The sequence below is a fragment of the Polypterus senegalus genome, chromosome 6, assembly GCF_016835505.1.
Source record: "Polypterus senegalus isolate Bchr_013 chromosome 6, ASM1683550v1, whole genome shotgun sequence".
NCBI classification, from domain to species: Eukaryota; Metazoa; Chordata; class Cladistia; order Polypteriformes; family Polypteridae; genus Polypterus; species Polypterus senegalus.
Genome location: NC_053159.1, coordinates 46253371 through 46280094, shown reverse-complemented (window position 1 = coordinate 46280094; position 26724 = coordinate 46253371). Strand labels below are relative to the sequence as shown.

At 41.2% G+C, this 26724-nt stretch overlaps 1 protein-coding gene across 9 annotated transcripts in view; it reads left to right on the top strand.

Moving 5' to 3' along the window:
• LOC120531013 overlaps positions 1-26724 on the top strand; it is a 133509-nt gene that overhangs the window by 94419 nt on the left and 12366 nt on the right. For all 9 annotated transcript variants that reach the window (XM_039755931.1, XM_039755936.1, XM_039755935.1 and 6 more), the window contains one exon: positions 25689-25853. In XM_039755931.1, coding sequence (XP_039611865.1) covers positions 25689-25853 — 165 coding nt within the window. The remainder of the gene's footprint in view (positions 1-25688; positions 25854-26724) is intronic.

Below are 26724 nucleotides of genomic sequence, written 5' to 3'. Positions count from 1 at the left end.
TATCTCTTACAGCAGCATCTCACATCGCTCATTCAATAAGCAACTTTAATAAGTTCAGTTCGGTAAGTATGGTTTACTGCTATAAGTGTGCCCAAGCAGATTGTATGTATGCAAGAAAGTCTGTTCCTTGAAAATCTTTAGGAATAAATAGGCCACAAGAGGTGTCTCTGTAGTTCCTTGTACATGCATACTTTCACCCATAGCAGTCAACCTTCCCATTTATCTTCAGATCAGATCAATTTAAATATCTAGGGGTAAATATCACAAGTAAATATTAAGTTCTTCTTCAACAAAATTTTGATGTCTGCATGGAAAAAATTAAACAAGATGTGAATAAATGGTCTACCTTCCATCTTACATTAGCAGGGAGAGTCAACATTGTTAAGACTAGGGGGCTTTGCCCCCTGCTCACTTTGCTCGCCAACCCCTCTGGCCTGCAGTACATGCCAGCCACTTCACGTCTCTGCCACTTGCGTTGTGAAAAGGGGGGAATAACACACCCCACGGAGACACAGTCGCTCCTCCGAAACCCCCTCTTAAACGGCGATACAATGGGAAACAATTAAAGTTTTTTTTTTTTACCTCCTCTTTGCTCGATCAGCTGCTGGCTTGCTGCTGCCGTGCCATGTGATTTGCATCTCGCACGGCGTTTTCGAACATTTAAAAGCCTGTACAGCAGCTGTCCTTTTGTCTCACTGCCTTGTCTCTCTTCTCCCTCAGACATCCTCTGCTCCTGTTGGGGGTCCTGCTCCCATGGCGTGCCCCTATGAAGAGGAAGATTTTCTATTCTTTTAATTGAGAGATGGAACTGTTCCCTCTGACAACACACAGAGCTCACTCCAGAAAGAGACTTATGTTTGTTTGAAGTGTTTGAATCACGTTTCTGTTTCTAAAATCTCCTGTGTATCTGTGTAACTCTTGAGACCCAAGCATGACAACGTATGTGGATTTCACTTTCACCAAACAACTAATATATATATATATTTTTTTTAATTGTATTAATTTTATTGCAATCATTCCATACAAATCAATCAAATTTTACAAAAAGTAGGATTGAGAACAAGTCGACCCCCACCCCTGAGAGAGAGAGCATGGCCAACGGAGTAAAACATACCTTAATTGACGAGTTTGATAAGCCAATAGAGATGAATGTAGAAGAAAAAGAAATACAGAAATAATTGCTTCCTCTGTGCTTTAAGAGCACAAAAAAAAATCTTTTAATTCTCGCGGATACACCTCTTCATTGGGAAGAAACAATACTGTTCCCTGATGGCAACATAAATTAGACAATCTACAAGTCTCCGACTTAAAGTTTAAATCCAAACAATATTTTCGATCTCTTTACGCTCTTCTGTTATTTCACCAAGTAATAATTTCCATTTGTTTCCACTAATGTGATCTTTTTTAATTTTTTTGAGACTTTTGAATTTTCGTACTCCATTATCTCTAACCTGCTCTGTATGTGTACCACGCCAACGTTTTTGAATTCTTTACGACGTTCTAGTTTGTCACCTACTCTTTATCTTTTATTTTCAGCCCAGGGCATGGTTAAATCTCTTGGCACAAAGTGTTATCTTGCAGGATGTGAAAGTTTCTCTCTGAGAAAATCACGACTCATCTCCTTCCAAGATTTTTTTTATAATAGAGAGATAACCATCCTTCCCAAGCTTATCTTCCTGTTTCAGAGCATCTCCATAAACATTAACAAATCATTTTTCAGAAATTAGACTCAATTATAACTATTTATTTGGAATTTGAAACATCCACACATGCAAAGGACTACTCTACAATGACTTAAAGCAGAAGGTGACATTGCGCTACTTAACTTTTAATTTTATTATTGGGCAACAAATATACAAGCTATAAAGCCCCGGACATTGACACAAATTGATTAATATACTCAAGCCTGGTCTACAATAGAAATAAAATCTTGCAGTATTAATTTGTATTCCCTGCTCTTTGGCCCAGTTAATACAAATACCGTCAATGCACTAAAAATCCAACTGCCCTTCATTCTCTAAGAATATGGAACCAATTTAGGAAGCACTTTAAGACAGAGAAGTTTTTTCCACCCTCTCAAACATATACACAATTTAATGTCTGGAAAATGTCTGGGATTAAAACACTTGGAGATTTGTACAGAGATAATGTCTTTGCATTCTATGAACAATTACACTTCAAATTCAATTTCTCATTAACAAAAATCTTCCGCTAATTTCAAGCTACAAATTTTGTCAAACAGAACCTGCCCAATTTTCCTCACCTTCCACTTTGTTCTATTCCAGAAGAAATATTGATCAGTCTTGAAGTCTCAGATAGCATCTCCACAATGTATACAAATATTTTAAAGACCCCAGAGTACATCACCTAATTTTTCAGAAAAGGAGTGGAAGGCAGCCACGCACAGAGTACACCCTAGCTCCATTTGTGTAAAGCATTCAATCATTCAACTGAAAATATTTTATCGAGCGCATTTATCTCGTTTAAAATTTTCCAAAATGTTTCCAGGGCAAGATTCAACCTGTGAACATTGCAATCTAGCTCAAGCCTCACTGGGCCACATGTTCTTGGCGTGCACCAAATTAACATTTTGGACAAAAATCTTTGCATTGCCTATCAGACAGCCTCAGTGTCACAGTCACTCCAAACCCATTAAGAACTATATTTGGTGTACTCCCAGATGGGCTTAAAGTGGAGAAGGACAAACAAACTGTGATTGCCTTTACTGCACTGTTGGCATGTAGACAATTTGCTTAACTGGAAGAATCCCACCCCACCACTTTTAAGTAAGTGGGTAACTGATGTTCTATACTACTTGAAATTGGAAAAAATCTATTTCTCCCTTAGAGGATCTGTTCAAAACTTAAAAATATGGCAGGATCTTATCTATAACATTTTAGAATTAGCTTCCATTTTGGGGAAAGAAATAACCCTTCCTTTCTTGTTCATTTTATAGAGTAGCTTTGGTTGCTGGCTCTCCTCTCATTCTCTTGAGTGGGGATTGAATTTTGCTTTGATTTGTTAAGTTTGACTTGATTGGAATGTTATCTGCTTTTAACTAAAATCAATAAATACAAAAGCAATCAACCACAGAGTCTGATTTCAACTGACCAGTGAAACTGTGACGACGCTAGTCACTGTACCACCAAATAACTCTGCTTTAAAATTGAATGATCACTGACTTCCTGTGAGCTTAAACTAGATGGATGTAATTTACTTCACAGTACATTTAGATAGATAGAATTCTTTATTGTCATTATGCATACACATAACGAAACTTTTTGTTGGTAGGACTCGGCTTCAAAGCAGAATACTTAACTACACAATACAGTATAAATAATAAAATAAACATAATAAGTATAAAAGACAGCAGCAATAAAACATCATCAAGTCCAGACTTTTCCTGAGGTACTATGCCTGCAGAGACCAGTGATCTGTGTGTGTGGCTCTGCAGGGGAGGAATATGAGTGTGTGTGTTTCATTACGAGGGACAGTGCATGTGCATGTCTACAGGCGGGCAGGTTGGGGGTAGATGTATGTGTGTCTATCAGCAGGGGCAGATAGACTTCACAGTTCTAGGGAAAAAGCTGTCTTTCAGTCTGCTGGTACGTGTTTCTATGTTTATTTATCGCTTTCCCGAAGGCAGTGGTACAAACAGTCCATTTCCCGGATGGGTGAAATCCGCAGCTATACATTTGGCCCTCTTTTGCACCCTTCCAGCATATACAGAGTCCAGGTCTAGGAGAGGACTTCCGTGCCAAGTACTTATTGTCCTGTGCTGTGCAGCTGCCATACCACACTGTCATACTGTGACAGAGAATGCTTTCTATAGCAGATCTGTAGAAGTTTGTGAACAGCCAAGAGGAGAATCCAGCATGTCTCATCTTCCTGAGGAAGAAGAGTCTTTGTTGGGCCTTCTTTACCAGGTGAGATGTGTTCAAAATTAAGGTCAGATCTGATGTGATATGAATACCCAAGAACTTGATATTGTCCACACACATTGCAGCCTCGTCATGTATGAATATAGGAGCATGTGTTGTTCTTCTGGACCTCCTATAGTCCACAATGATCTCTTTGGTCTTGCTGGTATTCAAGATGAGGTTGTTGGCTGAGCTAGGTGTTGTATCTCCTCTCTGTAGTGAATCTCATTATTGTTTGTTATGAGACCCACCACGGTCGTATCATCTGCAAACTTCACAACCATATTTGTGGCATGCATGGCAAAGCAATCGTGCGTAAATAACGTGAAGAGTGCTTGGCTGAGTACACAACCCTGTGGCGTACCTGTGTTCAAAACCAGTGTGGCTGATGTACGATCTCCAATTCTAACCACCTGAGGCCTGTTAGTGAGAAAGCTCCTGATCCAGAGACACAACGATGTGGACATACCCAGATTATGAAGCTTTTGTACCAACTTGTCTGGGATTACGGTGTTAAACGCTGAACTAAAATCGACTGCAGATGAGTCAGGGCTGTGTGAAGTACTATTAAGATGGCATCCTCTGTAGATCTGTTCCTCCTGTAGGTGAACTGATGGTTGTCAAATCCAGCAGGGATTGCATCCTTGATGTACTTTAGGAGGATTCTCTCAAAGCACTTCATCATTACTGGGGTCAGAGCCACAGGGCGGTAATCATTAAGGCAGGTGACCGCTGATTTTTTAAGCACTGGCACAACAGTGGAGGATTTGAGGCAGACAGGGACATTGCAAGTTGTAGAGAAAGGTTGAAAATGTCCAGAAAGACTCCTGCCAATTGATCAGCACATACTTTCAGTGTCTTACCCGACACCTTATTTGGTCCTGCAGCTCTGTTGGTGTTGATCCTCCTCAGGGTGGAACTCACTTGGTGTAGTTGCAGGACTAGAGGCTGATGCTGTTCCTCCAGCCAAGGGAGATGTACAGTCTCCCTATTGCTAGATGCATCAAAGCATGCAAAGAAACTGTTCAAGGTGTCAGGGAGACTAGGGTCATAGCTGACCTGCTGATCGCTGCGCTTATAATCTGTTGTGGTCTTTAAGCCTCTCCACATGTGCCGTGTGTCATTGTTATCAAAATACTCCTTGATACGCTGTTTGTATCTGTATTTTGCCAGGTTTATTCCTTTTTTTAGTTCTTTTTGGGCTTTGCTATATGCCAGCCTGTCACCTAAGCTATATTCAGCGTCCCGGGCTTTAAGCAGGGACCTCACCGTACTGTCCAGCCACAGTTTCTGATTTGGAAACACCCTAAAGGTCTTCGTGGGCAGGACAGCATCATTACTGAACTACACATAGGATAGGACAGATGATGTATATCCCTCTAGATCTGAGCCCTCTTTGAGCACTCCCCAGTCAGTATGCTCAAAACAGTCCTGTAATGCTGAAGATGCCTTCTCAGTCCATACCTGTACTGTTCTGGTAGTTGGTTTCATCTTAGAGATCATGGGAGTATAGGCTGGGATCAGCTCCACTGTGAGGCGGTCCGACATGCCCAGATGTGGGGCTGCTACAGCCTTGTATGCTCCTGGGATGTTGCAATGATCCAGAATGCTATTGTCTCCAGTTGAAGAGTTTATAAATCCTCAAAATTTGGGAAGCACTGCTTTTAATTCTACATGATTAAAGTCACCAGCCACAATCACAGCTGCGTCTAGATTGGCATTCATTTGTTTGCTAATCAGGCAGTACGGCTCTTCCAACGCTAATTTAGTGTTAGCTCGAGGTGGGATATAAACAGCCACTATCAGGATGGAGGAGAATTCTCTTACTTTCTTGAATGGTCTGCATTTCACTGCCAGATTCAAGTTCGGGGTGCAGTATGTTCCAATAATGATTGTAACTGTACACCAGGATTTATTACTGTACAGCGCCAGCCCTCCACCTTTACATTTAGTGGAAGCTGCAGTCCTGTCTGCCCGGAACAGAGCGCACTCCTCTAGCTCCACTATAACGTCTGGGATATTATTATCCAACTAGGTCTCTGTAATAATTGCCGCACAGCAGTCCAACATACGTGAGGCGATCCTCAGCCAAATCTTGTCCATCTTATTGGCGAGAGACCTGGCTTTCATGAGGAAGAGACTGGGAAGAGCCGGTCTGTATGGGTTAGCATGTAGTCTAGCACGAATGCTGCTCCTTCTGCCCCGCTTTTGTAAACAGTGTCTCCTCCGCCGTCTCGGCCACAGAGAGGGGATGGTAAAAGCCTCAGTAGTCCGCCATACCTCTGGTGGACCTCTGCATGGAGCTCGAACCGCTTCCCTATATTAATTAAATCAGCCTTTCCATACTGGATTATTGCTTTGAGTGGTTCAACTAACAGTAAAAACTTAATTACAAATAAAACGAAGCCAAGAGCCACTGAGCCGCCATGTTGTGAAAGTAGTTATTTAGGAATACTAAATACTAAGTAATTGAAAGTTATTAATAACAGGTTCATGATCACTCGCACCTCAACAATCCATGCGATTGAGAGTACATGCTAAGTCTGTGCACCATCTAACAAGACTAGGAAGCAAACCTATGAGCTATCACTGCACCCACGTTAAACAATAAATAACATGAAGTTTAATGTTGGCTCAGTATGTCTCACTAAAAGACAATATTCATATGACATAACACAATACTTTTGCAAAGTAGTAATCACAATCATGAAACAAAGCAAACTACACTTTTTTTTTGTAACAGTAACAAGCTTCAACAGGGTTCCAGTGATGTAGTCGGTCAGGTTGTTAGTTACAGTATGTCCAGTAATGTGCCTAAATAAAAAATGAATGTATTCTGCAAAGTCATTGGGTACTTGCATATTGTTCAGGTCATTCTTTGAACCGTAGTCTGGATATTACTCAGTTCACATTTTGATAAACCTAATATTACATATTGCTTCATGTCCCCACTGAGTTTACAAAAAATTCAACTGCCTATATTCACTCCCTTCAAAATATCACTCCCTATATTCAGAACTTCACTTTATATGTTCAGACTTTAAAATTTATATATTCAGAAATTCAATATATTCACCTGTTTGACTCCCAATTATACACATACACACACACATAAAATCTATCTATCTATCTATCTATCTATCTATCTCTCTCTCTCTCTCTCTCTCTCTCTATATATATATATATATATTGTGGCAGTAGGGGGCAATAGTGCACCCTCGAACCCTCAGGTACGACTCCCGAGACCAGGTAACAGTCCAAGACTCTTTTATTGTTTAATAACAATGTGCACCAAGCACCCTCCACACTACTCATAAACCACAAATAAACACACTCTAATAAACACAATAACCTCTCCTCCTCGCCCAGACACTTTGCTCCTCTCCCACCCAGCACAGCTCAGTGTCTGGACTGAGGCAGTGTCCTTTTATAGCCCCTGACCCGGAGGTGTTCCTGTCCCAGCAGTCCACAGTTCCTTATTCCTTCTGGGTCAGGGCAACCAGTCTATGACTTCAACCCGGGAGCACGCCATACCTTCCTGTCACGTGACCGTGACGTACTCCCGGGTCATAAGGCACAACAGAGCCCATAAGTCCCCCCACAGCGACTCCTGGTGGCGCCCAAGGTATCCAGCAGGGCTGTGTAAAAACACCACAGAGTCCATAAGGCCCTGCTGGACCTCGGAGCACGATCCCGCTGTCTGGAGAGCTCCTCCTGTCGGCCTGGGGTGCGGACGCCTCGAAGCCGGCAGTCTTCCACAGTTCCCCCTTAGTGACGACTTCTGGGGCGGAGCGTCCGGCCCCGAAAGGGACGTCCTCCTCCAGGAGGACGCGTCATCCGGGCCTTGAACGCGTTGTCCCTGTCCTCGAGCAAACCTTGGAGGGACGGTGTACTTCCTGTCTCCCCGGGGACAATGGCGCCTCTCGTGGCCCGGTCGCCGGCAATTATAGCACCGACGGAGTCCTCCTGGCTGTTCCCTCTGCGGGACCAAAACATCTCGAACTCCGCCAGCGCGCTCCGCCCTTCACCTGCCAGGGAAGTCATCATGGCCGCCTGGCGGCCCTCAAGCCTTCTTTCCATCCTGTTGGGAGACCCACCATTCCTTTTGGGGATCTCCCGCTAATGTGGGCTTGCGCCAGCCTGAGGCCCTCCATGGGAAGAGGAGAGCCTCCGTGCTGTCTGCACACCCGCTACCTTCCGCTTACTGGGAGTCGGCGCCATTTGCACCGCCCCGCACCGATGCACAGCACTATTCAGCTGCACCGCACGAGCGGCGATCCCCGCACTCCTTCCACCGGCGCTACCCGCACTTAAGACCGGTCGGGTCCTGGTGAGCCGTACTGCCCCGAAAGCCACGCCACGCCGCATGCCCCGGCTGTTTGCTCCAGTCCCCACCATTCGTCATCGTGCCCCAGTCTCTTGTCGGGCACACAGTGCTTTGGCACGCGCTACTCATTCTCCGCGGTGCCTGATCGCACTGTGTCCCCTTATTCTCTACGACACGGGAGGGACTCACCTGTACTCCCGCATCGATCATCTCCGGAGCTTCGGCGCAGCCGCTGCACGAAATCCTTCAGCGCCTTTACAGGTGCTGCAGCCGCCGCTCCTAGTTCCTCCACCCGCCTTTAGCTCTTCGACACCCTGCAAGAACGGTGCAGGGGCTCGAGGTATTTCTCGAGACCCGTAAGTCCAAACAGTTAGTTACTACGGCCGGCTGCATTTTCGCTTCTGCTGAGCTTACCTTCCGCCGGAACCAATGAGCACGCCGCCTCCAGGCACGTGTTCCGCTGGGTCGTGCAAAGGCTCCTGGGAGTTGGAGTCCTCAGAGGGACGGCTGGCTACTACAAGCCGGCTGCGATCTGCCTTCTCCTTTACCGCTGCAGACTCGCCAGCCACAACCCGCCCTCTTTGTCGGCGGTTTTTCCTTTCGGGCGCGCCGCCTTCCCTCCCCTTCGAGGAGGCTCGACCCGTTAGGGGACGACCGCCTCGCCGGGCGGACTCCGGTTTCTCCACCGCCCCGACATCCCCGCTGGTGACCAGTCTGTTGTCGCCGCGCGCTGTCTCTAGCCGCCTTTCACCGCGACTTGCCTTCTGGGAGCCGCGGCCATTTTGCCGAGGCATGAGGCCGTCATCCAAGACGCCGCTGCAATCCTCCCGGCGGACGCTGCAAAACAGGAAAACAACAAAGACGGGACGTCGGGCGGTTTACCTGCAGCCGCCTCCGTAACGGAATGCGGCACCCCCGGACCGTCTAAGGAGTACGCTGCGCCCGGGATTTGTCCGTGTGCGGGTCCTTCGCGGCCGGGCTTGTTTGGCCGTATCAGCGCTTTGTCTTCCTCGCCCCGGTCAGGAGGGTCCAGGACATCGCGGCGTCCGTCATGCCCTGCAGGCGGCTGGGACTGACCTTCTTTTTCCTGTTTTCTTTCCCATGGCCTTGTAGAGCGGGATAGCACGCACTGTTGCCGCTTCCTTGGCAGCGGGTGGTGTTGTGCACCTCCGTGTAAAAATGGGGAATCGACCGAGGGTTGTCTGCCCACACGAAATTTGTTTGTTATGCAGGTCCTCTGCCAACAGACGGCCAGAGAATCCTGCCGGCTACGCCAGTGTGGCAGTAGGGGGCAATAGTGCACCCTCGAACCCTCAGGTACGACTCCCGAGACCAGGTAACAGTCCAAGACTCTTTTATTGTTTAATAACAATGTGCACCAAGCACCCTCCACACTACTCATAAACCACAAATAAACACACTCTAATAAACACAATAACCTCTCCTCCTCGCCCAGACACTTTGCTCCTCTCCCACCCAGCACAGCTCAGTGTCTGGACTGAGGCAGCGTCCTTTTATAGCCCCTGACCGGAGGTGTTCCTGTCCCAGCAGTCCGCGGTTCCTTATTCCTTCCGGTCCGGGCCAACCAGTCTATGACTTCAACCCGGGAGCACGCCATACCTTCCTGTCACGTGACCGTGGACGTACTCCCGGTCATAAGGCACAACAGAGCCCATAAGTCCCCACAGCGACTCCTGGTGGCGCCAAGGTATCCAGCAGGGCTGTGTAAAACACCACAGAGTCCATAAGGCCCTGCTGGACCTCGGAGCACGATCCCGCTGTCTGGAGAGCTCCTCCTGTCGGCCTGGGGTGCGGACCGGCCTCGGAAGCCGGCAGTCTTCCACAATATATATATATATATATATATATATAAATACAGTAGAGTCTCGCATTATCCAACCTTCGCTTATCCAACATTCTGTATTATCCGACATCCCACCGCAAAAAAAAACGCATCAATCTGCTACAAGAACTGCAAGTTGCGGGTGTGAGCGTAGTCAATTTTTAGTTGCTAAATTAATTTTTACAGTTAAATTTTCCTGTTTTGTTGTAAAACATGATTACACAGGGAATGCACAAGGAGAGACTGAACACGTGCGGAAATCATCGGCGCGCACAAACCGAAAATGAAACTGGCTCGTTCGTATACCTAGTGTGTGGTCGTGAACAGATGCAAAAGTTTGGCAAACTTTTTGGTCATAACCCGATTTGTACGTGTCCAGAGACGTTCGTGAACCGAGGTTTCACTGTATTAGGTTGTAAATGTGTAAAGTTATAACATAGTTTGTCGTTGAATAGGCTTTTTCTTAACACCTCCCATTATCCGACATTTTCGCTTATCTGACGTTCTGCCGGCCCGTTTATGTCGGATAAGCGAGACTCTACTGTATATATATATACTAGCAAAATACCAAGCTTCGCAGCGAGAAGTAGTGTGTTAAAGAAGCAATGAAAAAGAAAAGGAAACATTTTGAAAATAACGTAACATGATTGTCAATGTAATTGTTTTGTCACTGTTGTGAGTGATGAGTGTTGTTGTCATATATATATATATATATATATATATATTTACACACACACAAACATATATATATACATATCTATACATACATATATATATATATATATATATCTACATATATACATACATATGCATACACACATACATACATACACACACACATATATAAACATATATATACATATACATACATATCTACATATATACACACACAGCTATTTCAGTATCAGTGCAATACGCTGCTTGTTAAAACGGATGACTCCCGCTCTTACGCAAGTCTGCGTGGATATTATGAACTATCGATTTGTTCAAGTTCTATTTAAATTTTAAATAGAAGGAATTTTTATTTAGTCGACAGAAATATCTTTGGTAGGAATGGTAAAACAGACAGGAATATTATTCTGAATAAATCAACTCAAACCTTAAACAACTTATAATATTTTGCTCTCCATAAAAATATATCCTGTCTAAATTATACAAGTTAGAAATAAAGTAAACGTTAAAAGAACAAACATTCAAATTTCTTTACTCTTATGTAATTTTATATAAAAATAAACTTAGATTTTAAATATCCCAAAAGATTTTGCTCTCCATAAAAATATATCCTGTCAAAATTATACAAATTCAAATATGAACATGCTGCATAACAAAACCTGGAAATATAAATAAAATGTGTTCCTTTCAGCAATAACAAATCAAATCATTCAGTTGTCTTTGCTCATATGTCATTTTAGAGCTGGACGCCTGGCATCTTTTTGGCAACAGGTTCGTTTATGTTTGGTGTGAGGTTCTGTGTTGTGGAGATTCTCAGGATGGATTGCAGGTGCTCATCAGTGAGGCGACTCCTGTGTGCTGTTTTGTTAGTCTTTATCACTGAGAAGAGCTTCTCACACAGATATGTGCTACCAAACATGCACAAGGTTCGAGCCGCATGTAGACGGACTTTTTGTTCTTCAAAGTCACCAAAGCCCTGCAAACTCAGTGCGCTCAGTTTATCAGCAAAGTGCGTGTTTGGGAACACCGTAGTGACGACTTGGTTTAACATTACTTGGCAACAGGGAAAGTGGGGCAAGGTGCACTGGTGCATTTGTGTCTCCCATAAAAGCAGCTTCACTTGAAATCACTTTGTGATTGTGCACGGGTAAAAACGTCCGCTGAAGTGTCAGATTCTTATTTAATTCTTCTGCTTTCTGTATCTTCTGCATTGCATTCAGGTTACCCTGATGTTTTGTCTCATAGTGCCGTCTTAGATTAAATTCTGTAATTACAGCCACATTAGCTCCACAAATGAGACACACGGGTTCAGTAAACATATACTCAGCCTCCCATCGGTTTTAAAGGCTCTATTTTCAGAATCAACTTTTCTCTTCAGCATCGTGTGAGCTAGCTTCGCAATAACTTGCAGCATCATAAGCTAGACTTGATTAACGCGGTAAGTGTTCGGCAAGGCAGCTGAAGCGCTGCATTATGGGATCTGTAGTTTATTGTGTTACCAGCGCTTCATATACCCGGCCATTAATAACAATAATACAGTATATAAAATGATCTCGGGCCGGATATAATTACACGCCGGGCGGATGTGGCCCGCGCCCTTGAGTTTGACACATATGGACTAAATAGAACTTGAAAAGATATATTTTTTCAAATGTGATCGCAAATTCAGATAGAGTTGACGCGACTACAGCCTGCATGCCTCAATAAGTCATCCTCCCTGCTCTTACTTTTTACCGCTCATCTAATGAATACACTGAGTATGGCTTTCCCAAAACAATCATTGATGGCGAATAAAGTATCCATTATTCGAGTATGTAGATCGGGATATATATATACATATATATATATACCCGCGTATCGCAGCGGAGAAGTAGTGTGTTAAAAAAGCTAGAAAAAGAAAAGGGAACATTTTAAAAATAACGTAACATGACTGTCAATATACAGTATTTGTTTTGTGAGTGTTACTGAGTGTTGCTGTCATCAAGGATTTGATTATCATTATTTCTTTCAATCAGGTTCGTATTTGTAGGATGTGTTGTGTTCAAGTTACATTCCGTGTTTGTCAATCGCTGTAAAGATGACAGGTTTCATTCATCGATTCGTTTCTTACTGCATCAATAAACAGCTCGTCTTCTTCTTTATCTGAGACCTGACACACTGCATGCACGGGTTTTTTACACTGTCTTCCTTTAGCGGACATTGACTTTTTCCAACGTGTGCTTTGTTTCCGCAGTAGCTGGATTTATGAATATGCTTGTATGTATCAGACGCTTCATATTTTTTGCTGCCTTTTCAATTGTGTAATTCGGTTTTGTTCAGCTTTTGGAACTGTTGCTTTTATCTGTGCACTGCGCCAGTTCACGTGAGCCTCGGTGTACATGCATCGAAGGTTCCCAGCTGTGCTGGTGCCATCTCGTGCTATGTCCATGGCTGTATTTAATGTTACCTTAGTCCTGGCACTTAAAACTTTCTCTCGCAGTTTCGCTGAGTTTGTGTCAAACACCACCCTGACCATCTCATCTTCCTCTCCATAAGCACAGTCCTTCACCCGTGAATATTTAGTGGAGTTTGCTATTGGATTGCCGCTGACGGACGGCCTTATATGGGCAGGCACTAAATTACAAACGCCAGCGCAGCCTGTCTATGAACTTAATTTAAAGTGTAGGTTTACATCGTGCTTTGTTTCCGAAGTAGCAGAACTCATGAATATGGTTGTATATGTCACTCGCCGCTTCTTATTGTTTCGCTGCCTTCTCAATTATATAATGCATGTTTTCTTCAGCGCTTTTTGAGGTCTTCCTGGTTTTCTATGTACTGCGTGATTACGTGGGAGGCGTGATGATGTCACACGAAACTCCGCCCCACGGCGTTCAAGCTCATCTCCATTACAGTAAATGGAGAAAACAGCTTCCAGTTATGACCATTACGCGTAGAATTTCGATATAAAACCTGCCCAACTTTTGTAAGGAAGCTGTAAGGAATGAACCTGCCAAATTTCAGCCTTCCACCCACACGGGAAGTTGGAGAATTAGTGATGAGTCAGTGAGTGAGTGAGTGAGGGCTTTGCCTTTTATTAGTATAGATATATATATATATTTATATATATATATATATTGTAGGGGGCTGTGCTACCCGCTTCGCCCACCCTCGGGTTTGGTTTACCGGATATACAATTTCAATTTCATTGGAATTGTTACATATGCATTATTTTCACTTTTACTTTAAAACTTTTGTAAAAACAATACTTGTCCTTTATTTCCAGCATGGTTAACTCTTTCTCGCAGGACGTATAACGCTGCTCGTGTTGTGAAAGGGGGGCTGCAAAACGCACGCTAAGGAGATGCCATCGGATCATCTACTGTCTTTCTGCTGCTGCTGGCGAGCGGTGTGTTCTTTTTGTATTGTTGCACATTGATCATTTAAAAGCCTGTACAGCAGCTGCCCTTTTGCCACTTCGTGTGTCTGCCGCTCACGTTGTGAATGGGGGCTGAACACACGCTAAGGAGTTGCAGTCGGATTATCTCCTGGCTTGTTGCTGCTGGCAAGCTGTGTGTTATTCTTGTCGCTTGTCTTTGTTTTAAGAGCTGGGAGCACATGATGTCTGTCTGCCAAAAGCAGTCCAACAACTGTTTGCTTAGATATCCGTGAATTTGTTTTAAATGTTGCCTTACTGCCTTGTCTTGCGTGACGTTAAAGTGTTTCTCGTGGGACGTCAAATTGTCTTCCGAGAAGATCATGTCTTGTCTCCCTAGTCTCCCTCCCAGAATTTTATTTATAATAGAAATTGAAACACAGGTTTACTCCAGAGACAAGAGAATCTTGCACGGTGTGTTGACTTCTGGTTGCACAGGTGGGAGACCTCCCTAGAAGGGTGGATAGGCTCTTGGCCAGAGCAGGGTTGAGAAAAAAAATTAAGAACATGGTGAAATGGTGTATTTTGTGATTAGCCTCATTTATTATTTATTTATTTATTTATTTATTATTAAAGCAGACCATCGTAAACGTTATCCCAGTTGTTAATCACTACAAGCTTCTGCGGCTTCCTCCTGAGCAATAGATCACCAAACAGAACACATTAAATGTATGATATTGCAACTCTCTGCACATTTAGAATTCTTGTATTTATACTTGATATCTCTTTCATGATGAAATGCATTAAAGTATGTATGTTACATTTTACAGATAAATCATTAATTTCGTTTAAATAATGAATACTGTTAATAATTACACATGTGGGGGTGACACAGTAGTGGAGTGGTACCACTGCTGTCTCTCAGGGAGGCATGTCGCTGGTATTCCCTGCCTGGAGTTTGAATGTTTTCCTGCTGGATTTCCACAGTGTACTCTGGTTTCCTTCCAAAGATATGCAAATTTGGTGGCACTAAAATGATGCTAGTGTATGTGACTGCTTGTATTCACCCTGCCATGAGCTGATGCCCTGTCCAGGGATCGTTTCTGCCTCACGCCCAATGCTAGCTGGAATGGGCACATCCCTGGATTGATGGATTTAATCATTAAACATCCTTTTCAGAGATATTGAGACAAAATGTCATCGGAACTTAATGGGTGCTCCAGGCAATTCACAACACAGCAAAGCCGAACCTGTTCTCAGTGAGATGATATCACGCACTGCCACCTGGTGGATTCTTCCAGATTTACATAAAATATGCACACAACTATAAACAGTAAAATGCTTGCGTAGCAGTAGCGTCCGCTGGAGCATGTGTCGCATTGCGTGAAGTATAAACCTGGCCTTAATAATCCTAACTCAAGTTTTAATAATGAGGCCAGTGCAGTGCAAGTCCTGTTAAATGCTGGACTTTTTAGTGGATGGCTTGGAAGAACCAGTCTTCTATGAGCACTACATGTGCAGGAGATGGCAGCTAATCCAGCACCTAAAGCTCCGGTCGCTGAACTGGATTAGGAGTTGGTTGGCCTGCATTGTAGTAGAGAATTGATGGACCTAGTCCAGATGTCCTTCGGAGAGATAGTGTGCATCCCTAAGGTGGCACAGGAAGAGATTCCAGACCAGACAGGTAGATAGGTAGGTCATAGTCACAAGGCATAATGTAAAGGGTGCACACTGTCTGGTGGCATCAACCCCAGAATTGCAGGTACTCAATTTTCAAGTCCTTGCATAGCAGGATGGTATCTCTGAATATTCTGAGGAGGTAGTCAGTGATGAGGAGCCCCAATGGGCCACCTCAAAACCAGTTCCCAGAAAGAGAGAGGTAATGATAGTTGGGAACTCAGTCATTAGAGAGATTGAAGCACAGGTTTACTCCAGAGACAGAGACTCTCGCATGGCATGTTGACTTCTGGGTGCACAGGTGGGAGACCTCCCAAGAAGGGTGGATAGACTCTTGGCCAGAGCAGGGTGGATCCAGTTTTCATTTTTCACGTTGGAGCAAATTACATACATAAGGATATTCTGTCAGTTCTGTGATCCAAATTCAAAGAGTTCAGTGCCAGGCTGAAGAGCAGAACTGACAAGGTGGTCTTCTCTAAAGTTCTGCCTGTGCTACATGCCAGTCCAAGTAAGATTGAGGAGATTGGAAGGCTTAATGCGTGGCTCAAATCTTGGTGCAGGGTTGAAGGATGTAGGTTTATGGGATAGTGGGACTACTTTTGAATCAGATGAGACCTGTTCTGCCACAATGGGTTACATCTGAACTGAAAGGGCACCAAATATTGGGGAGGTGTGTGAGTAAGTTAGTTGAGGATTATTTAAATTAGGTAATTGGTGGTGGTGCTTATGAAAGGGTAGGTTTAGAACTGTACATGGAAGAACAATCAATTGTGTAAAAATTGATAGAAGCATCAAAAATAAAGAAAGTGAGTTGAAATTGCATGTAGAGGAGTATAATTATGTTATTATAGTAATAATGGAAACCTGGCTAAATAACAGATGAGTATAACATAGAGGGATACACATATTTAGGAAAGATAAATGGAAAAGAAAAGAAGGTGGGGTTGCTGTTTATGTCAAACACAATTTAAACGCAAGTCCTCTTCAGTTGGACAATGAGCCCCATCTTAGTGAGGACATGTGTCTTAGCTTGGAAATCATTAGGGAAAGAAGTCTTATATGAGGAGTGTGTTACAGACCGCCCAGTACAGACAGTAATTTTAACACACATCTTTGTAGTAATATTAAAAAAGCAAGTTTACAGGGAGATACTCCAGTCATGGTTTACCCGAAAAATGACTGGGATAATCTGAGTTTTTAGAAATAATCAGTGACTGTTTTTTAATACAGCATGTTAAAGCACCAACACAGGGTGAAACCTGTCTAGATGTAGTATTTTGTAATAATCAGGATAGAATTGAAAGTATTGAGGTGACTAAACCAGAATTGTCAAATAACTGTAATATAATACAATTTTCGGAGACTAAAACTGTTAAATTTAATCTTGGAAGCAATGCAGCAAAGTCTAAGGAGGATAGACTGGGATTAGCTTTTAAGTGTGGAGACAGTCGAGGAGCAGTAGAATGTGTTTAAAAAGGTTTTACATGTAATGCAGGACAGGCATATGCCCTAATTTGGAATTAATGGGGAAATTAAAAAAAAACTTTGCAGTGGGTTAGTAAAGAGTTAAAAAAAAAGTTGCTGCAAAGGATTAAACATATGTATAAGACTTATAAGACTAATAACTCCAATGTGAATCATAGGGTGTGTGAAAACATGAGGGCAACCATTAAGAAGCATATTAGGGAAGCTAAAAGACAGACAGGAATATAGCCGATAAGTTTAAAGACAACCCAGAGAGATTCAGTATTTTAGTAATAAAAACAGTCGAGGAGGGTGAAGTGCATCAGGAATAGTAAAAGGGAATTTAAAAATAACAGACAGTGAAATAGCGGATGCTCCAGACATGCATTTTTCTGAGGTCATCACAAGTGAGGAAGTGGATAACCTCCCATTAGTAAAGGGGTCTACTAAGGAGGAACTGAGTGATAGAGAAATTAGGCTGAAGTCAAACAAATTTCTAGGACCAGATGATATTTAACCTCACGTTCTTAAGGAGGTTAGTGAGTACATATATAAGCCCTTGATGCATATTTTTAGGACATCACTGTGAACTGGGGAAATTCCGAAGGACTGGAAAATGGCAAATATTATCCCATCATATAAAAAGAATGACCGGGCAGACCCAATCAACTATAGACCAGGAGGCTTAATGTGCATCACTGAAAAATTAATAAAAAAAATTATTAAGGATATGTTTGAGCAAATACAGGAGTTTTTCTGAACAGTCAGCATGGTTTCAGAAGAGGGAGGTCGTGTTTTACTAACATGCTGGAATTCTGTGAAGAAATGACAAAAGGGTTTGATCAAAGTGGAGGATATGAAGTTATTTATTTTGAATTTCAGAAAACATTTGATAAGGTGCCACATGAGAGGTTGACCATCAAACTGAAAGAAGTGGGAGTTCAGGGTGATGTTTGTAGATGGGTGCAGAATTGGCTAAAGCACAGGAATCATAGAGTGATGGTGCAAGGGACCTTATCAGAATTAGCTGATGTTAAGAGTGATGTTCCACAGGGGTCAGTTCTAGGGCTGCTGCTATTTTAAATATATATATATATATATATATATATATATATATATATATATATATATATATATATATATATAAATGATTTAATAGGAATATAAGATGGTTAAGTTTGCAGATGATTACCAAGATAGATGGACTGGCAGATAATCTGTAATCCATTAAGTCATTTCAGATTTGTGGCAGGTGAAATTTCAATAAATGTAGAGTATTACACATAAGAAGTAAAAACGTTAAGTTTGAATACACAATGGGAAGTCTGAAAATCAAAGGTACACCTTATGAGAAGGATTTAGGAGTCATAGTGGACTTAACACTATCAATTTCCGGACAGTGTTCAGAAGCTATTAAGAGGGTTAACAGAATGTTAGGCTATATAACGTGATGTTTGGAGTACAAGTCCAGGGAGGTTATGCTCAAGCTTTATAATGCACTGGTGGTGCCTCATCTGGAGTACTATGTGCAGTTTTCATCTCCATACTAGAAAAAGAATATAGTAGCACTAGAAAAAGTCCAGAAAAGAGTGCCTAGGCTGAATCCATGGCTGTAGGGGATGAATTTTGAAGAAAGATTTAAAGAGCCAAACCATTTCAATTTAAGCAAAAGAAGATTAAGAGGTGACATGTTTGAATTAGTACAGTGGATCTGAGACTGTTATTTTAAAATGAGTTCATCAAGAATATGGGGTAAATTTCACGCAAATATTAGGAGGTTTTGAACCATAGACACTTGGAATAATCTACTAAGTAATGTGGTAGACAGTAAGACTTTTTGGAGTTTTTTAAAACTAGACTTGATATTTTTTAGAAGAAGTAAGTGGATAGGACTGGTGAGCTTTGTTGGGCTGAATGGTCAGTTCTCGTCTAGGTTGTTCTAATCTTCAAAGGTACCTTCTCAGAAGACTCCTCTCTTTCTTCTCCATTGTTTTAGTAAATTAATGTGATAAATCTGCTCAGTCTGTCTTCTGATTGGTTGCTTTATAACATAATCCAGCAATCCTTTATAGCTTTTGACCTCATAGGGTCTCTGCCAGTGGGCTAGAAATTTAGATTGGGAGATGGATTCCAGCACCAAGATGCAGTCCACCAATTGGATATAATAGACAGCCTCTTAATGAGTTTAGGCAAGGGATTAGATTTTTTTTTTTTTTACTGATCTCATAATTGCATAATGTACTCCATTATGTTCAGTGATTCCTCGTCTTGTTCTTCCCAAGAATCCTTGACCAAGTCCAAAATACCCATGGCTGCTTCCCATCCTGCAAGGACAAAGGGAAAAAAACGGTGGACCCTTGAGGCATGCCCCGGTAGGCAAAGAGAATGAGTGATGTTAGTTGAGCCCAATCCTGTCTCTCCTCTCCTACTTTCCTTTTTAACATTTGCTTAAGTGTTTGATGTAAGCGCTCAACCTAACTGTCCATTTCCAAATAGTAAAAAGACGTTTTTATATGCTGTATTTGATGGAGCTGTACGATTTCTTTCAAAATATTAGAAGTGAAGGGCACCCCTTGATCCATTAGAATCTATGAGGGATGCCAGCACACGCAAACACTCCCAAGTAATTCTCTAGCAATGTAGAATTATGTAGCACACTAAATATGTAACTGTGCCTGCTGGTAGAGGACTCCAGCCGCTCAAAAATTTCTATATGACTCCTTTCAAATGGGACTGTCAGTTATCTGCAGAGGGACTATGGGAACTTACTCACTCCATGAAATTTAATGAAGATGACATTAGGGGCAAGAAGAATATCACTTTGCTGTTAATGCCTGGCCAATAGTCTTTAGAGCTTGTTGTTGGCTCCCAAATGGGCACCCTTAAGATACATATGAGCCGACTTATGTGCTCCATTATACAGGTGTCAGTGGTGTTACCACTGTTATTGTCAGAACAATCTCACCCAGTTATTATTGTATAAGGCCGTGTTTATACTTCATGTGACAAGATGCGTGCGCTTGTGGATACTACTGCTACACAAACAGTGTACTGTTTATACGTGCACACATACTTAATGTAATCTGTAGTATTCCATCAGGTGGCAGTGCGAGATATCCTCACAGTGCGAAAACAACGTTCGGCTTCACTCTGTTATGAATTGCCTGAAACATCCATTAAATTCATAGGACACCTTGCCACAATATCTCTGAAAAGGCAAACAATCCCTGGATGGAGCATAAGATCATCACAAAGTGAATACAATCACACACATACACTAGCATCATTTTAGCATCACCAAATCCCCAAACCTGCATGTCCTTGGAAGGAAACAGGAGCACACTGTGGAAACCTGCCAGGAAAACATGCAAACTTCAGGCATGGAACACCAGTAGCAGTGCTACTGCTCCACCACTATGCTGCCCCCACATGTGTAATTATTAACAGTATTAATTATTTGAATGAAGTTAACGATTTATCTGTAAAATGTAAACATAGATGCTTTAACACATTTCACCATGAAAGAGATATCAAGCATAAATATGATGCTTCTAAATGTACAGACAGCTGCAATATCAAACATTTAATGTGTTCTGTGCTGCAATCGTTGCCTGCCGCAACGTTTTCTTCACTGTGTCCCTAATATTTTTTCTTTGTGGCTCAAGTATGCTTCCATACATTCTGATGCTGTTGCGAAGGTGGAAAAAAAGACAACACAGAAGATGGTGTGTGTGACCATTAACATGTATTGCATCATTACGATGGGAAACATGCGATGCTTGTATTGCATATGTGAGAAATAAATGAAGAGAAGCACCATGAATACATTTGTATGTCAGCTTTTAAGTTTGATGATTTGCTTCACCACATCGAACCATTCATCAAACATCGAAGCATGCAAAATTGATCCTCTAGGATCTCCAAAGCGACTTGCTATCACATGTTAATAGTAAACAAAGACTCCAACGTCACATTCCAGCTTGAACACACTGTGCTCCCTGATTTTTTCCTGGTACTGCAACTCTTGCACACGTCTCGTTAATTTGTGAGGACATGCTCAGAGGACGCATGAAGTAAACGCTGGGAATGCATGGCAGCCATGATGTGTGCGCATGCGCATTCTAAGTGTGAAGTATAAACCATCCATAAGGGGACATTACTACTTACAGGTAGGTATCTCATCTGTCCTCATAAGGACAAGGAACACATGGCCATAGAATAAAGACACATACTTCCATGAATGCAGGTCTTTTTTTTTTTCTTTTCTAATATTTTTGTGGAAACACCAGTGTGCAAAAATGGAAGTATTGCTACCACAGTCAACTAGAGTTAGTACGTATTTGTTATTAATTACTATACTGTTAGAAAGGATTAGTCAGTACTGCCTCGTGATACCATTTAGCGGATATCCATCCACATTTCCATGAGCTTGTCCATCTTTGGGCAGAGATGTACTACGTGCCAGAACTCTCCAAACTTATAGCAGTGGGGAACTGGAGGAGAAGTGTCCTTTTTCTGGGCTACTTATTCTACATCCTTCTTATGTTCAGGGCAAGCTGGCTTTGTCCTGTGGTAACAGATATCTTCCAGTCCATGGTAATCTGATATTGTTCAATTGTATTTATCAGGCCCTCCATTTTTTCCATAGTTGTTTGCAAACCACTTTAGTGAGACAATCAGGAAAAGTTTTAATAAGAACATCACAGGAGACCAACTTGATATCTTGCTGTTCAGAATTTTCAGTGGTTCTTCCCCTTCCAATCATTTTTCCCCATAGGTCTAAAGCCTGTGTGCGCACTGGTCGCTTAGTATCAACGTTCCAATCTCTGCATTTCTTTACACACAGCATCTGAAGTTACTGTATATCATGTGAGGATGAATTCCCTCTTCCAGTCTAGTGCTTTAAATAATGGCAAGGGCGAAAGAGGTGGAGCTAATGTTGACCTGCTGGAGGTAACATCACAGGTCTTCCTATGGGTTCTCCTCCTCTGTAGGTTGGGAAACGCACTAGAGGTTGTATGACAATATATATTAGGGCTGTCAAAGTTTTTAATTACAATCAGTTGCAGAATGTCACTCTTTTAATCACAGTTAATCATATCTTTAAACCAGATAGTTCAGCAATGTCCAGTAGCTCCCTTTGAATGTCACTGCTGTGAAACTTCTCAGCTGCTCAAACTGCAAAGACTTCTTTCTTTTATATAAATCATTGATACATCACATATTTGTCCTATGTGAAAGTAATGTGTAAAAGTTATCAGACTTGCTGAGTGATGGCTCTCTGTCCTGTATCTTCAACTATTTTTAGAGGTCTGCAGTCTGATGCGATCCATTTTGAAGTTAAATAGCAGTAATTAATGCTTTAGATTTTGTTTAATGGACATAAGTAAAATTGTACATTCGTGGATTGTATTCTGGTACAGTTTTTGCTGCCTAGAATTAGAGTGTTTAACAGCAGCATCATGTATGTTTTGCTTTTAGTGATAAGCCAAGGATGTTGTATTTCTTTGATATTTAAATTTGCTCATTCTACAGCAAGTGCACAAATATTGCTTCTCCTTTGAACTGCCTGGGAGAGTTTTAAATCATAAACAAGCATAAATGTTGTCCTTCACTGCCATCTCTAACGGCATAACTTATATCAGGGATTCCCAGACTTTAAGTGAAGGTCCCCAAAAATGTTCAACCTTCTGGTCACCCACCTAACATAAAGCCAGCAGCATTATTTTGGATCTTGGTTATTGCTAAAATCAGTCACACAACATGATTTTATATAACAATAAATATATTAATAAAAGCAAATGCTTAACTGCAGCAGACTATTAAAACATATATGAACAAATGTTATGCAGTATTGCTAGGCCATGGATTTTCAGCCTTTTTTTCTTGGTGTAACATCTCCAGGAATTTAAAAATTCTGAAGTACCACTATTTTTTTTTTTTTCGTTTTTGATCTTGAACTCTTACTAGGCATAAATAAAAATAAGATTTCTTAACTCCCACTCCCTCACCCAAATAATCTATTTGAAGATTTTAACAAGTAATTAGAGAGCAGAAAGTTTTTGTGTGATTGTGATGTCTTTTAGTTTTTCTTATGAACACCAAATGCTTTTTAAATTAACCATTTTTAATGTACAGTAGTATTGATTGATAAGAAATAATTATTAGAGAGCCTAAAATTTCCATATTTCTAATTTACAAAAATTATAGAGTTACATATGAATCCAGATCAAAAGAAGTGGAAAAATAACTTGTTACATATGACTTTAGGTAAAAAAAAAAGGAAAATAACAAAGTCAGTTGTGAAGGTGGAGTGTTCTCATGTTTTATGCTTTATATTTTGTTCAGGGTTTTTAGGCTCATTATTCCTAATATTGTGTTCTAGGTTTAGCAACTTTAAGCTCAATTCTGCTTCTAACCCTAAGCCTATTCCTGTAACTGTTTTTAAAGGAAGGATTACGACTAACAAAACATTGGCAACTTTTTCATAACAAAAGCTTTCCACTGATGATATATGTTAATAATACTAAAATTAAATGCTTTACTATTAATAATTGTTTAAAATTCATTTTCATTGTATATTCTTCTTCAATAGTCTACCAAATTCTAAAATGATGGGACACCAAACAAGTTCACTAAAACTAAATATCTTGTAAAATTTGAGGACCACACCTGACAGAGAGCGACAGACATGCTTTGAAGCCAGCTTGTGTGGTTGGAAGGGGTGATAAAGAGGGCACTCGCCTGAGATACTCTCTACCACAAAAAATTCATCAGTCTTGATATATGGTTCCTTGGTATTCTCCATCCTGACATGGATCAGCTCAATGAGGCCAGGAAACAAGAGAGAGCAGTTCCTTCTGAGCCAACGTGAGCTGTGGAAGACTTTAATTTTGCACAGGAGATAAATACCGAAGAGGAGAATGGGGTGGAAGACACAGGAGTGGAATCTCTCATCAGGAGCACTGTGAGATGGCATAGTGGAATTGAAACACAGCTGAGTATGGAGACTTGGGTTTCACAGCTGTGCAACCAATGGTCCTTTTAGGTCCCACTATTTATCCCCTTTTTTTCCCTCAGGTATCACCTGACAGCTGTATGTGTACCACACAGGTTTAGGACTGCTGCCCTTGTGCATAACTGTATTGCTATATGACTACTTTTATGTGACAATGAAACACTTTCAGTTACCTTTATGTTTATTTAAAAACTAGGCAATTTAGGAGAGTCTTTAAAATTGGAATAAAGCTTTTTTAAAATTGTCATTCCAACCAGGACTGCTGTGACTGCCAGCACTCAGCCTGGCAGCCTCCTGTTTGAAAACCATTGGCTTTTGCGGCATTCACATGCTATCGGGCATATTAGGAGCTCCGAGTTCAGACATTACACCTTCCCACTTCAGTGTGTTCAGAGAAACACAAAGTTGCTGTTGATTGACTACTTGTTCTGTAACAAAAGCAGTTACAAATAGACTATTTTTTCATATAAATAAAGAGCAAACTAAGTTTATTAAATGTTTACCACTTTGCTCCAAATGCAATTCTACTCCAAAATGGCATTTCTGACTGACCAGATTTTTTTACACAGTTAATCAAGGTAAAGTTCATCATTACAACACAACTCGGAGAACTGAGGTAGCTTTATTTTCTCCAGATTTTCTGACATGTAGGTCCGAGTTCGTAGGGCACTCACATGAAACTTCTGCCTCAGAAGTTCAGATGTATACTGTCTATCAGATAGCACATGAAAGCAGTATTAGATTGCAAAGGTTGTCAATGAATGCATGTGCTAAATGCAAATAAGGAAAAACTACCCGTTACAGTAATACATAATACAATATTTTTTTTCTCATATATATATATAGTATATGTGTATGTATATATATATATATATATATATAGTATATATATCAGTTACTGTAGATTAGATTTGAGGCAGAAGCTTTTGCAGCACCTACTCAGTACTTCACCAATACACAGGTACTGTATACTAAGCTATTATACCACAATTTACTGAGATGAACTTATTTATAGAGCCAGAGGGAACAACACTGCCATTGTAGTATTTATTAAAATGCTTCGCACTACCTACAATCCCAACAATTTTTCATTTTAATTAACTTAACATGTGATCTTGAGCATAGCTGATCTAAATTATAACAACCCATCTTAGAAAGGTAACAAAGTAGAATCATAACTAAATAATATTCTTTTTAAAGAGTTATTTAGTTTTAAAAATAGCATAAAAACTACAATTCTTTACATAATCTACACCAGTACAATAACAAAAGTAAATGTAATTTGCTACTGTACACCACTGCTTCTTATAATTTTGTCTTGTACATTTTGAATTAGTTTCTTTTTAGCCAAATCTTGTATTTTGAAAAACTGCATACAGCATAACATCTTCTAAATCCTCTCCATTTTCTCATAGCCAAAAGTATGTGGACTCCTTGGTCACCCTGGTCCATTTGCTCAGTGACGTGTGGCTCTCAAAATCAGATGAGATTTCGTATCTGCACACATCCAGAGAGTGGCATGAGCTGTGAAGGGCCCACTGCTGACCTAAAACCTTGTGATCATTTACAGGAATGCCCAGGTATATATTTATGTTCTGTTTCTTGGTTTGTATTTATATATTTATTATTCATGAAAATCCACTTCAATCAAGTACTTGCAATTCCTATTATAGTTCAGTGTTAGTTCAGTGTTACCCTGTGTGTAGATAACACATTGAAGACTTTTTCAAATATTTTATAATAGGAAGGATCGACTTCTCGCAAAGCTCCAGTACCTGAGTACTTGCAAGGCTCAAAAAAATGATGCATCGATACCATTAAACAAAAGGGACAAATGACGCAGAGTATAAAGAGAGTAGATAAGCTGACTGCATAAATTTTCCTTCCTAAATGGGTCTTGATCCTGTGTTGATCCAACATGATGGTTCGTTCGATAAATTTTCCTTCCTAAATGGGTCTTGATCCTGTGTTGATCCAACATGATGGTTCGTTTGCTAGATCAACTTGAAAGTGCAATTAAGGCATAGCTTTCTTCATGTCTCTTCTCTCTCTGTCTTGCCCATGGCCTCTGTTCATCCCACCAGTGAGCTCTTAACAGATCTTAACTACTCACTTTAAGCTAAGAAGTATAACCTGTATCATCATTATTCTAGCCTTGATCCATGTATTGAAATCTGTTAGATACAAGTTATTTTTATGTCTGGCAACCAAAGATGGCCTTACTATCTCTGCAGGGTAGGCATCCCTGTCATCTGGTGTTAGTTCACATGTCATCAAGTGTATGTTGGTGGCACATTGCAAGTTCCTTTCTAGGATTACAACTTTCACCTCTCTCACCATCGCTGTGTTCTTATTATACTCATAAATACAACCCTTCTAGGACACATTTTCAAGGTTTAGTGTTCTATGAAAGCTCCTTTAACCCTTGTTGGCCGATGGTGCCTTCACTGG